The sequence below is a fragment of the Meriones unguiculatus genome, chromosome 7, assembly GCF_030254825.1.
Source record: "Meriones unguiculatus strain TT.TT164.6M chromosome 7, Bangor_MerUng_6.1, whole genome shotgun sequence".
In the NCBI taxonomy this organism is placed as follows: Eukaryota; Metazoa; Chordata; class Mammalia; order Rodentia; family Muridae; genus Meriones; species Meriones unguiculatus.
In genome coordinates this window covers 120,311,924-120,326,286 of record NC_083355.1, presented here as the reverse complement: position 1 = coordinate 120,326,286, position 14,363 = coordinate 120,311,924, and the positions used below count along the sequence as shown (strand labels likewise).

The 14,363-nt window shown below is 47.9% G+C and overlaps 1 protein-coding gene across 1 annotated transcript in view; it reads right to left on the bottom strand.

The window, feature by feature from the left end:
• Rapgef5 (Rap guanine nucleotide exchange factor 5) overlaps positions 1-14,363 on the bottom strand; it is a 205,551-nt gene that overhangs the window by 162,081 nt on the left and 29,107 nt on the right. The window contains exons 2-3 of the mRNA XM_021642613.2: positions 2,617-2,667; positions 659-765 (exon numbers count right to left, since the gene is read on the bottom strand). Of these exons, the coding sequence (XP_021498288.2) occupies positions 659-765; positions 2,617-2,667 (158 nt within the window). The remainder of the gene's footprint in view (positions 1-658; positions 766-2,616; positions 2,668-14,363) is intronic.

The following is a 14,363-nucleotide window of genomic DNA, read 5'->3' as shown; positions in this document are numbered from 1 at the left end:
CTATGAACCTGTGTTTATGCCAGGCCAGCTCTGCCTTCCCTCACTGGCCCAGGAAGACAGAGTGCGTGTTCTCATTCCAGAGATGTGGCTCATCCTCACCTGCTAAAGTCATTGGCTCCTTCTGCCCACGAACCTTTCCAGGGACTTGGCAATGTCTCCAATGTAGAGGGGTCTATGCTTCTGAAAGATCCTAGTGCAGCACAAACCACATCTCAGAAGAATCAGAGAGCGAGAAAGAGACAGAGAGAGATACAGAGACAGAAAGAGAGGGAAATAGAGAGACAGAGACAGAGACAGAGAGAGGGAAACAGAGAGAGAGACAGAGACAAAGAGACAGAGACAGAAAGACAGAGAGGGAAACAGAGAGAGACAGAGACAGAGAGAGACAGAGACAGAAAGAGAGGGAAACAGAGAGAGACAGAGACAGAAAGACAGGGAGGGAAACAGAGAGAGAATGCCCGTGTAGCTAGGAATCTGACCTAACCGTGACCAGAAGCAACACCCTCAGGACCCTCAGCAGACAGCACAGCCGCCCCTCTGCCTGCTCACACTGAGACAGCCTGCCACTCTGCGCTTGAGGTTACAATTCTAACACAGGCTGGTTGGATGCTTTCTCCTCTCAAGGAGAATGTCTGACAAGGTGGTGAGAAACTGTTACCTGTAAAATCCCTTGAGGTTCACTCTGTCCTTTACCAGGTCAGCTGCTTGAACAATAATAATATTCCTTAATGCTCTTCCGGCACAAGAAGAATTCTCTCCATAAATCTAAGTGGAAAGGACAAACAATCACTGTAAATGTAGAATAGTGTGACAGTCTGTGAGCTATATATAAGTATCATGACCAATTCCCTAAGCTTCAGGCACATTTTCGCCTATAAAGCCACAGGCCTATAATTGCCTTATTTTAACTGCTGGTCCACTTATGCTACTAGACTATAATAACTTTTCCAAATGTAAAGTACTTTACTTAACCATTCCCGTAATATTCTTTTAAAACACAAAGATATCTGTGTAAGTATCCACTGTTTTAAAAATAGTGTTCCAATCACTGCAGTAAATGGGAGAATAATTTAATCTATGTGGATTAATCACAAATTGTTTAATCTACTAACTTGGCCATACTGGTAACTCATGCGTATAAAAGCCTTGGACGCTAATTCCCCACTTAGTGAATGACGTAAGGATGAAGGAGAGCTGCGGCAGCTGCTTTGCCCTGATGCTTCGCACAGAATTCACGGCTAATTCCAGATGCTCCGACTTGATCTACAGAACAAGTACAAGTAGATCTTCACAAGTCTATCTTTCAGAGAGATCTCATTAATGTCTTTCCTTAATCTTCTCATTCCTCCACCCGAGTCTCTGGTCCCTAGAGAAGAAGGAACGTACCTCTGGAGAGCACTAGGCCCTATTTTTAAAACTACCTCTTTTTTTCCAATTGCATCTTCCTCTATAGCACAAGGCTGAGGTGAAATTCAGTGAACTAACTTCAAAAGATGAACGTGCAACAGAATTCTTGTACACTGCTGAATGCTTACGGCTTTCCATTTGTTGGCTTTTTTCATAGTGTGAAATTATATATATGTGTATGTGTGCTGCGAACGTGGTGCCTGATGCCTCTGAAAGAAGAAGATGCTAGAGTCCCTGGAACTGGACTTACGGATGGTTGGAAGCCACTTTGTAGATTCTGGGACTCAAACCTGTGACTTTCAGAAGAGCCGCCAGTGCTCTTAACTGCTGAGGTATCTCTCTAGCCCTGTTTGATTCTTGGTGAGCTCTTTTTGTTTTTTTCTTTCTCTTTTTAGCGAACTGGCTGGGTTTGGCCTCGGGGCCCCGTGCGTGCACTGTAACCGCTCTGCAGCTGCGCCTCGCCTCTGCCCTGTTCGTGAGCTGTTAAAGCATTTGCTCACTACAGGCATCTGCCTTGTCTCTTGAAGCGAACAAACCGATGATATAGTGGTTACGACTTGATAGGGCCTAAGTGCTCAGACTTAATTCTCCCAATATTATCACTTGAATACAATCTGATGAGAAAGAAAAATGGGCCAGAAATGATTCCCTGTTAACAAGCTTTGAAACAAATCTTGAACAAGATACATGATAAAAAGTTCCTGAGGCAGAGGCATGAGTCAGCTGATGCTTAGCTAGTCCTGACACCTACGAGGTTCATTCAGCAAGTGTAAAGCTGACAGGTGCAGGGTCTGCTCCGGGTGTGTAACACAGTGAAGAGCAAGACAGTCCAGGCCCTCGCCTCCCAGCTCCTGTTCCGAAGAACGGGAAAGTGTGTCCAATTCTTTAATGCAACACAGTAAACACACATTCGTCCCTTCATCAGTGAGCACATAGGTGACAAATGGCCTTAGAGCTCTATCACATTGGTAATTTATTTCAAAGCATGTGGAAAACAGTTACTTCTTATCTCATGAGTGTCAGGAATCATGACAATGACCAAGAAATTGCAGCTTCTTCATTGGTCTTCCCTGAGGGGGAAGTTGAATGATGACTGCATTATCCATGCAAAACTCCAGCTCAGGGCAGGTAGAACACAAGAATTCTCCACTAGCATTTGTTAACCAACATTACAAAAAGTACTGAAGGAGAGAAAAAACAGTTTCATACCTGGGAAGGACTATGTTCGAGGTATGGGTTGGAAATTCTTCTTGAGAGAGTCTATTAAAAAAAGAAGAAGAAGAGGAAATTAGACTCATTTTGAACCAAAAAAAGCAAAGTATTTACACAAAAGGAAGTATTTACACAAAGATAAGTTTAATGAACCTTACATCTCTCCTCAGGGCTTCTGGTCAAACTTCACACCAACCAGAAAGAACAGTCCACTTGAAGAGCTCTCAACTACCTCAGAGCACACCAGCAGCAGTAACGCACGAGCTGCGTCTTCAGACCTCACCTCACTCCCGACAAACCTGGGCCTCCATCTCTCCCTCCCCTCACTCCTGACAAGCCTGGGCCTCCATCTCTCCCTCACCTCACTCCCGACAAGCCTGGGCCTCCATCTCTCCCTCATCTCACTCCTGACAAGACAGGGCCTCCATCTCTCCCTCACCTCACTTCCAACAAGGCTAGAGCTCCATCTCCCCCTCACCTCACTCCCAAGAAGCCTGGGCCTCCATCTCTCCCTCACCTCACTCCCAAGAAGCCTGCGCCTCCATCTCTCCCTCATCTCACTCCCAACAAGCATGGGGCTCCATCTCTCCTTCACCTCACTCCCAACAAGCCTGGGCCTCCATCTCTCCTTCACCTCACTCCTGACAAGGCAGGGCCTCCATCTCTCCCTCACCTCACTCCCAACAAGCCTGGGCCTCCATCTCTCCCTCACCTCACTCCCGACAAGCCTGGGCCTCCATCTCTCCCTCACCTCACTCCCGACAAGCCTGGGCCTCCATCTCTCCCTCACCTCACTCCCGACAAGCCTGGGCCTCCATCTCTCTTGCACCGCTCCCACTCAGCCTCTTTCACTTCTACCTGGAAGGCCACTTCAGCCTCTCGGGGGATCTTCCAGCTGTCCAGTCTGCCTCCCTCCCCACCTAACTACCCTAGAAACTTCAACAGACGGATCTCCTGCAGCCATGTCCTTCCACTTAAAGTGGATCATCAGTCCCTACAGGGGTCAACTCAGGCTCGCAGCCCACCTCTTACACACTTCCCGAATCCTTTGTCTTCAGCCCCACAAACGTTTTTTCACTAAGATTTAAGTGTTCCTTGGACTCAAAGAGGACATTATAGATTATGGTAATAATATAATGTATACACACACGAAATGGACAATAATACAAGAATTTAAGGTCTGAGTGTCAGCATGCTAGAGAGATAGATCCGCCCATAGCGTCCCCATCTTGTAAGCGTGCAGATCCACACAGCCCATGCTTACAGAAAACAATGGGTATGGTGGTGTGCTGTTAAGATGGAGACAGATCCTTGAGACTCACTCCAGCCGGCCAGCTTAGTCCAGGTGGTACGCTACAGCCCAGTGAGAGGCCATGTTTCAAAAACCAAAGTGGCTAATGCCTGAGAATGACACCAAGGCTCTCTTCTGATCGCCACATACATGTGCACTCATGTGTATGTACGTGGACACACAAAAGCATACCCACCCACAAACATACATACACATACACATCACAGCCACCCACATCCCTACCTGGTCATACCATTTTCTGTTCAAATCCTCTGACTCCCATGGTGGACCCGCAGGCCCTCAAAGTCCAGGTTTTCCCTCCTCCCACACAACTGCGAGCCAGGCCTGACTCCGCTTGGCCTCTAGAGACTGTGTGCTCAGAGCCATGAGGCGGCTGACCTAGACAGCCCCTTCCCGAGTGGAGCCCCATCCCTGGGGAGGCGGTGGATCGAGCCCCTGGTGAGCCTTCATGCTGAGAACGTGGGTGCCCGCACTGGCACACAGGCTGGAGCTCTGGTCTCACGGCACCTGCCACATGACGCTACATAAAGACGCTTACTTTTCTATTCATCTGCTCAGCTCTGTGTGGACCATCAGCTAAGAACTCGCTGTACGGTTTGCACTGTGGGAGCTACTTTTCCCACCTAACAATCTAGGAAGTGGCACCCTCACCCACAGATGCTGAGGCACAATGGGGAGTGATTATCACGGTCCGCTGCGGTCCAGGAGGAACAGAAAAACCGCCATTTACTGGCTCCCAACCCATGTTTAAGAGCACTGAACACGTGGGCTGGGAGACATGCTTCCTTAGAGAGGCCGGCTTTGAGCCCGCCACCTCCACGTCTTAGAATAACTGGCTGTGCTTGCCAATCATACCCCGCCAGGCATCATTGTGTGGTCCGTGAACCTTCGACCACAGTTTACCCTGACTCTGTTCTAGAAAGTTCCCACACTAATTACCTTTCATTCCACAAATGAAAGTGCTGACTCTCTATCCAGAAATGCTAATAAACACTGCTAAGGAGCTGCACACTGCTTTTTAAAAGGAAATTTTATAAGCTAGCCCACTTTTTCATGCCTGCCCCTCTGGCCTTGTCTGTGCACATTCCCAGTGAGCTCTCCCGAGACCTTCCATCATCTGAGCCTACGTAGTATCTTCAATTATTGAAATATTAAATAACTTAAAACTTCCATATACACCAGATCTTTTCTGTAAAGATGAGTTGTTGTGGTAAGTTATTTTTTTTTTATCCTGAACAAGGAGAATAAAAAATAAATCAATGTGGTGGAGAAAAGCTGACAATCTTCATATATTCATTAAATTGTCTCAGTCAGTTTAATAAAGCAAATTCTTCACATGAGCTGGTCCAAGAAAAAGCCTTCCTTAGGTAAAAGCAAGTTCTGAAAAGCTGGGCAGGAATATTTTCACACAGGAAACAAATGGCTTCCCTTTCTCTCCGCTGCCACCCTAAACCAGGCAGCCTCCTGGCTGCAGTCACACAATCCAGCCGAACAGAGCGGCCGCCATGGCCCCTTTCTAAAGACAGGTAAGGGGAGCAGGGACAGCGATGGGTTCCTCGGGGCTGAGAGATAAAGGTTAGACAAGCTGCTGGTCCCCGGGGGACAACAGGCGACATGGCAGGACCTGTCTTTCACAGAACACAGCCCTACTGTCAAACCTCCTGTGCAGCTGTAAGTAGGCCCCGGGAGCTCTGCTCCATTACCGCGGGGACTGCAGCTCCGGGCTGGGGAAGCCACAGGGCTCTTTGTGGGTCTCAGTGCGGTGCTGACCCGTTAAAGTCAAAGAGGCCTTTCTGACTGCTCCTGAACAGACTCCTTCCTGTCAGGGTGCAGGGCTGACCAGAAGTAACAAGTTACAAAGACAAGGTCAAAAGAACCCACGGATTGTTCCTCCCCTCGCTGTGTGTTGACAGGCCGAGGGGAGAGCTGCTTCTTCGTTGTCTGAGGGCCGCTCAGCATCTTCAAGAACACTTTGGAGCGCTGGCCCTCCTATCTGTGCCTTAGCTGCTAGCATTTCACCTTTTACTGCCGTGCTTCAGGGTCCTCACTCAGCAAGTTGCAGGGCCTCCTCTCTTCACACCGAGGGCAGTTTCCTCCCACCTATTGCATATTTATGAAGCACTTACTAGGCTTCTTGTGAGACACTGTGAAAACTTCCGGAAACAAACACAAGAAGAAACCTTTCCCGACCCACACAACCCCTTTACCAGAAGACACAGCTGTAAATCTGAAAGCCATGAATTCTCTTTCTTGGCCCTGATTGTCAGTTTGCTCCGTAACCTTGGGCGGCTAGTTTCTCCTTGCCAAGTATCTGTCTGCTCTTGTTTTGGGTGGGGGTTGTGAACATGTCGCTAGGTAGCCTAAAATTCACGATTCTCCCAACCTGGCCTTCCAAGTACAGGGATTATAGGAAGGTACCACCCGAGTGCACACTCTTTAAAAGGCTGCCATCATTTTCCCATGAACACAGTGAACAGAGAGGGTCATGGTTCCTTTTCCTGGTTATTCCCAACATCCAGGAATTACTTATTATGGATGCATTGATTCAGAAAGACATATGCATCTCACAGACAGACTAATAACATGAATAAAAATAGACTTCAACCCAAACATTCTCTCCTTTTTATTGTAAAGAATAATGGAAAATAGTTCATTGAATGAATGTAATGTAAATGAACTAAAATGTAATATTTTAAACATGGATTAGAGACCTGCAGTTGTACATTAATATACATCAAGAAGAGGAGTGATGTCAAAACATAAGAAGACAACTGATGGGCAGCCATATGTTACTTCCTGTTAGGTGGGTGTCCACTAAAATTAAGCTTCAGTTGTCCGAGAGCCAAGCCCGGAACTCGCTGCAGTTGATAAAAATATCTTACTCAAGTAGAGCTATGGGGCTCATGCTTCATCAGCTTTTAGAGGAGATGCCTCAACATGATCCTTAGATCCTGTTCAGGTTGCCAAGAAATGAGATTTCCTGAGGAGAAAACTGAGTCACTTCAATCATGACAGAAGTGCAGCCTGTGCTCACACTGAAATGAGCCAACACAAGCATGGCTGACTAACGCCATGGCCACTGTCTCATTCCCCATTCAGAGTGACCAAGAATATGAAAATGGAGCCATAGATTGAACGCACCTTAACATCTTACCTGGGAATCCAGGAAGCTTTGTAATTAACCAGTGGACACATATAAGAAATCACACACTGAAACAGTAAAGCCCTCACTTTCTGACAATGTCTGCGACTGTGGGTCCTTTGCATGACCAAGGCTGGCCATCTCAACCAAACCCTGGGCAAGAGTTAAAGGACAGAATGCCACTGCTCACAGGTTTGCAGACTACACAGTCATAGAAGCTTCAGGGCCATGGAAATGGCTGACAAGGGTGGGCTGCTGAGGGGCAGGGAGCAACTGCTCCCTCCATGTCCTGCTGCAGCTAGAGCCCACACTGGCCCATGGTGCTCCTACGCACATGCCATAACAGCAGCCGGTCACCCCTGTAACAGTATCTTCGCAAGGTGCCCCCGCACAAGTCAGGACTTTCTCCCACTGCCCTGCTCACGGGAAGGCTCAAGACGGAAATCGCCTGCACGTAAGGACTGAAATAAGACCGTACTCAAAGCCTCTCTGTCTCTCTCCATCTCTCTTCGTCTTCTCTCTCACAGACACTGAAAAAGCAGAATGGAAAGTAAGGGCCCTAAGTACTTCCTTTGCCTTAAGCACCCCTTCATATTGTCAGTGGTATCCCCTCATTCCTGTTTGTTCAGGGAAGAGGCTCAGGAGTTGGAGAAGTGAAGGGCTTCACTGCAGGCCCAGAGAAAGAAAGGGAGAGCCCGGCAGAGACCGAAACCAACAACGTGGAGCAAGCACGCTCCTGCCACGGCGGTGTCTCATACACCTCACGGCGGTATCTCATTACCTCAGACTGCAATCTTTGAACACCTCTGAGGTGAGAAGTATCAATTGTGTTCTGTAGGTGACAAAACTAGACCAAGAAGAGGTTCAGAAATCGCCCATGTCTGCAGCCTGTCTGCCTTTGGTTGCTGCTCTCTCCATACATTTTAGCACAGACCATCGAGGGTTACATAATGTGACAAATGCACACGGTGAGTGACGTTTCTAGAGACGTAAACAAAGCTGTGCTCGCCTCCGACAGGGCAGCAAAAGACACAGAAAAAGCAAAGGAGCCACTGAAATCCACCTTTGGGGTTCTGTGCAGCAGTGTGGATGGCTCACTGGCAACTGCACACCTGAATCTCCTCCCAGTACACAAACTAGTTATTCTAGTTTGTGTTCACTGGCCTGCACACTGGTTAGAGGGCCTCAGGGCATCAGTGAGTTCTCAGCTAAGGAGCTGAGAAATGGCTGAGAAGTCCAGCGTGCAGGTCATGGGTCCAGTGTCCAGTTCTGTGTGTGTGTGTGTGTGTGTGTGTGTGTGTGTGTGTGTGTACGTGTCTGTGCATGTGTGTGATGCAGGTAACACCTGCCAGGTCCCACGCTTCCCAAGCATGGATGGCACAGAAGTCCTCAGTGGGCTACGGGGAAAGAACCACAGTCCATGCCAAGCATACTGAATTAGAATCTCAAGAAGTGGGGTCTGGGTTGTTTTCCCCAGGCCCCAGTTAGTTAGACTGTATGGCCAAGTCTGAGTAAAACTGTAGAAACTAGTGAACTGGTGCTGGAGATGGCTCAGTGGTTCACAGCACTTGCTCTTCCTGAGAATCCAGGTTCGGTTCCCAGCACCCACCTGTAATCACAGCTCCAGGGTCTCCGACGCTCTCTTCCAGACTCCGCAAGCATCTGCAGTCACATGCACCCTCCCCACACCATAATTTAAAATAAAAAGCAACTTTATGACCGTCTGAAACTTTTCTTCAACCATCACGTCCCTCTTGCTGCTGAAGGAAGGAAGCAGGCTCAGGCAACAGTGCTGAGACCTGAACACATCTTTGCGGCTGCTGGCTATCTGGATCATCTGCTCACACGGCACTCGCCGTCTGTAAGCCCCACAGCAGACACAGCCCCAGGCTGGCTCCCCACGTGTGCAGAGAGCACACGCCTTCTGAAAGCTGTGCCCGCCTGACAGCAGACACTTCGTTTTGACCTCCCAGTACCAAAGGGCTGCATTCCAGTACAAACCTGTTTCCCTACTTAATGCCAGAGCCAAAAAGAGGCCTGGGCTCTGGTGAGAATCACAAGTAGTTCACAATCTTCTCTACTAGGTAACCGGTGAAGACAACAGTAGATACAACAAAAACAAGCCCCAAGGCTCCAGCAACTTGGATTTATTCTGTCCTTGGGAAACTACCTTTTTTCTTTTGGCAGTGTTTACAAACAAGAGAATCATTTTTCCCTCCAGAGTGTGCATCCCTAGTTAACATCATCATAGGAAACCAAAATTTAGAGATCAGGCAAGAAAAATTTGTGAGACGTTTTAGCAAGCTTGCCCCATTTGTCTCTGAATTCTCCATGTTCGCTAGCATAAGCACAGCAATGCAGCCCCTTCCCTACAGCAGCCAGCGTGAGAACTTCCTGAGCAGCTCACACGCAGAACTCTGAGCAGTGAAATGAATCATGAAGGTGCCAAGCTATAACTTACATCCAGGAGTCCACGGTTACGTAAGCAGACAAGTGGGTATGGGTAGAAAGGACACGCCCTCCTCAGAGAACAACTCCAGGCACTAAGTGTAGTCAGAAGAGAGCAAAAGAGAAAGTAGCTCCTGGGTGAAGGCACAGTGACGGAGGCTGCAGGCCATACCTGTGGGTCAGGGCTAAGATAGGTGCAAAAGGCACGATCCTTGCCATGTGACCAAGTGTTTCCCGGGAGACAAGAAGCACGTGGAAAACAGTCACTTTGCTTGGGTCTTGTCAGATCCACATGATAAAAACCATCACACAGCAGACAATATCATCTTCCTGATGCCTGAGCTGAGAAAACCACGTTTTTGCAGTACTTCTACCAAAGCCTACCCGAGTTTCACGAGAAGATATCAAACTGAGAGGTGTTCTTTAAAACACCTCTGTCCATGCTGTGGTAAAATCTTCAGCTTTATGAAGAGCCAGGAGAAGCTAATGAACATTAGAGAAGACTAAACGAAATTGCCCATGCTGGGCTCTTCCCCCTTTTCAGCCTTCCATGCCCTGGGATACGCTCAGCAAGAAACTTCAAAAGACTTAAATTGCTTTAAAATGAAGCTTAAAGTCTCCTTCTTTCCTACGAATTCTGTCTCTAGAACTCATTCAAATGTTATTTCCAAACACAGAATTGCTCCTTTGCTAAAAGTTGCACTTCCCTTAACATGGCTTACCCAGAACACAGCCTACGTGGGACTTTTCTGCCTGCGTGGGCTCTGGCATCTCCACACACATCAGGTTAAACCCTTGAACATCTTACACATACATCCCTTCAGCCTGCCCCTCCCTCTGCCTGTGTGCTCCTGAACAATGCCCCCGTGACCTCACCATCAGTACACACCACATGTGATTACACCAGGCCTTCTTACATTCCTCCATCCATTACCCCCTTTTCTCATTTATTTATTTATTCACTTTGCATCCTTGTAGTCCCTCCCTCCTCCCCACCCAGTCCTACCCTCTCTTCTTCCCTCCTCTCTCCCCCTTTCCCATCCACCCCAGCTCATCAAGTTGCATCAGGACTGAACATGTCCTCTTCCCCTGTGGCCTGGCAAGACAGTCCCACCAGGAGAAAGTGATCAAAAAGCTGACAAGTGAGTCCCTGTCCAATGCAGTCCCTTACTGGAGGACCCACATGGAGCCTAAGCTGCCCATCTGCTACATCTTTGTAGGGGCCTAGGTCCAGTTTATGCATTGTCTTTCATTGGTGCTTCCATCTCAGCAAGCCCTTCTGGGCCCTGGTTAGTTGGCCCTGTTGGTCTTCTTGTGGAGCTCCTGTCACTTTTGGCTCCGTTTCTCTTTCCTCCACTGTTCCCCAAGATTCTCTACAAATCCACCGATGTTTGGCTGTGAGTTTCAGCACCAGTTTTGAGGTGCTGCTGGGTAGAGTCTCTCAGAGGACAACTCTGTCAGGCTCCCGTCTGCAAGCTTAGCAGAACATCTTTGATAGTGTCAGGGGTTGGCACTCTGCAATAGGTGGGTCTCTGGTTGGGTCAGGCATTGGTTGGGCGGTCCCTCAATCTCTGCTCTCAGTGCTCTACCGTTTTCCCTGCACATCTCGTAGGCAGGGTAGATTTTGTGGTGAAGTTTTTGTGGGTGGGTTGGTGTTCTCCCCCCTCTATTAGGAGACTAGTCTAGTTAGAGGGTGTCCTCTTCAGTATCTACTAGGAGTCTCTGCTTGAATCCCCCTCATGTCCTCCCAGGAGCCGACCCTGATTTAGGCCTCCAGCTTGTCAGAGAGATACCCCCACCCCACCCTCAGTTTCTCTTTTCTCTACAGGCCTTCTGTCTTTTTGACCCCGCTCTCCCCAGGTCTGATCCCCACCTTAACTCTCTGTGCCCTCTCTCCTACCCTACAATGGAAAAAAGACAGCATCTTCAACAAATGGTGCTGGACTAACTGGATGTCTACATATAGAAAAATACAAATAGGTCTATATTTATCACCCTGCACAAAACTAAAGTCCAAGTGGATCAAAGACCTCACCATAAAACCAGACACACTAAATCTATTAGAAGAGAAAGAGGGGAAGAGCCTTGAACTCACTGGCACAGGAGACTACTTCCTGAACAGAACACCAGCAGCACAGGCTCTAAGAGCAACAATCAATAAATGGGACCTCATGAAACTGAAAACCTTCTGTAAAGCAAAGGACACTGTTGTTCAAACAAAACAACAGCCTTCAGACTGGGAAAGGATCTTCACCAACCTTATATCTGACAGAGGGCTAATATCCAGAATACATAAAGAACTCAAGAAATTAGACAACAATAAACAAAATAACCCAATTTAAAAACGGGGTACAGAGCTAAACAGAGAGTTCTCAAAAGAGGAATCTCTAATGGTGGAGGAGCACTTAAAGAAATGCTCAACTTTGTTACTCATCAGGGAAGTGCAAATCATTACCCCTTTTGATTAAAAAAAATTTAATGTAACCCCAACATTTACTGAAAATAAATCGGAAATTTATTTTAAGAGGAATATTTTTGGTATCCAGATAAATTCATCATTTATTTGAGAAGAAAGCCAATTTCCATACTAATGAGATAGTTGTAGCAGCTGTTCGCTTCTACGCTAAGAATCAGGACTGGAGAGATGGCTCAGTGGTTAGGAGCCCTTGCCGCTCTTCCAGAGGACCTGGCTCTGTTCCTAGCACCACACTGGGCAGCTCACAACTGCCTGCACTTGTAGCTACTGGGGACGGATACCCTCTTCTGATCCCCCTGCGCCATCCCCCACAGTTTTTTAAAAAGTGAAATAATTGGTTAAATATGTGATGTAGGCCATCCTCAGTATTTTTTGTAATTGAAGATGTTTTGATTTTATAGTCAGCAATGCCGAGAACACCGCCTGGCATAAACACATCGTTAAAATGGTATGTTCAGGGCCACCTCAGAAATTGTTGGAAACGCCATCCTAATGCCAAGCCCACACTCATGGAGCGACGTTTTATGAAACTCACATCAGCAACCCAGACAAGCACTTTTTAAAATCAAGCATTAGAACATATTACAGTCCACAGATCTGCTAATTAGGTCTGTGCTGAAGAAGTACAGTAGGAGAACACTGAGTCCTTGTTCACCATGATTAAATTACTGTTTCTGTAAGCGCAGTACATTTGTAAGTACCATAAAAACACTTTAGTCAGAGCACCTGAGCCCAAGTACTTCAGGCGGTGTTTGCTGGTGTGCACAGTGAGATGTAAGTAAGAGAGACAGACTGGGAGGGGGGACATGAAACACGTGTGCAGGCCAGGATCAGCCGCCTGCGCTACCCCTCAGAAGCTCCCACTTGGCTTTTTAACACAGTCTCTTATGAAGCTCGGGCTCGTGGATTAGGCTAGACCAGCAGGCCAGGAAGTCCCAGGCATCCACCTGCCTCACTTCCCCAGCGCTAGGACTGGGAATGCGAGCCACCATGCCTGCCGTCTGCTTGGGTGCTAGGGATCCCAGTCACGTTCTGATGTTTGCACGGAAGGGGGTTACTGACGGAGCCATCTCTCAGTACACTTTATTTTGAACTAATTTTTGGTTGCTGTACATTCAGAAACCTTTCATAATGGCCTAACTCTTTGTCATCCTTTCATCTTTAGTTACATGACCCTATGGGGTGTCACAACCACAGTTTAAGAAACCTGGGATGGTGGCACAGGTTTAGAATATCAGGACTTGGGAAGTAGAGGAATCAGGACCAATCTCTGTCACATAGTGAATTCAAACTTGAGATATATGAAAACCTATCTCAAAAAGCAAGACAAAGCAAAGGGAAGTCAGGGGTTGGGGTTGGGGGTGGATAGACTACAGGAAAGTGATGAGAAGGACTAACCACACAAAAACACGGGAAATGTATGAGAACAAAATGGTGTTTCCCAATCTATGCCTAGGATGCCTCACACATGTTTAAGTTTTCACACAGCCATGTTACAGTGCATTCATATATGCTTCAATCTCCCGCCAGGGTCCCTGAGGCACTCTGGACTTCAGAGGCCCCTTTGCACTGGGGCTTCCTCCTACCACGCAGGTCTAGGACGACCCTGTGCTCGCACGTCCACGCTGCACGGCATGCCGTTAACTCGTGCGATGCGCTTGCCCAGGGGAAACCGCTCCCCTGGCCCTGCTGAGGAGCACACGGCGCCTCGCCCTGAGGGGCAGCTGTGTGTGGTGAGACAGCCCAGCCTGCGGCCACAGCACTCCACCCAAGCACAGCCAGCCCTGAGAAGTCGTGTTCTCCGCAGGTTGTCTGTCCCCTTTGTTTCACTGGCTCTGCTCCCTTAAGTGAGCGCAGTAAAAGCTACTTACGAGGATGTTACAAAGAAGAAATGACTTAAAGCAGTGATTTTCAAATTTCATTATGTCCTAGAGAGTGTAATGAAGTGTCCCTGGGACCCTACCCAGTTTTGTGTTCAGTGGGTTCAGGGCAGAACCTAAGAATCTGAATTTTAACCAGCTCTCAGAGCGGGCTGATGCTGGAGGAGGCCATGAGCCTAATGGCCACAGACTTCAGTTACAAGTGGCTTAGAACAGCGATGGATGACTGTTCTACTCTATCACCTCACCTCACAGCACTCGGCTTTCCCCTGGGGCACAGGGCTACGGACGCACACCCTAGCTCACGAACTGCTCAAGGGACAGATTCTCGTCTTTCCCACCCATATCCCTAGGACACGGCAGAAGACTCCACATGGCAAGGTGGAATCAACTAAGGTCCTTCCTGGTTAGGAGGCAAAATAAGATGAGGAGAGCATCCTTCCCCTCATAACAGACCCAAACTTTCACATCAAGCACCTTTTAGAC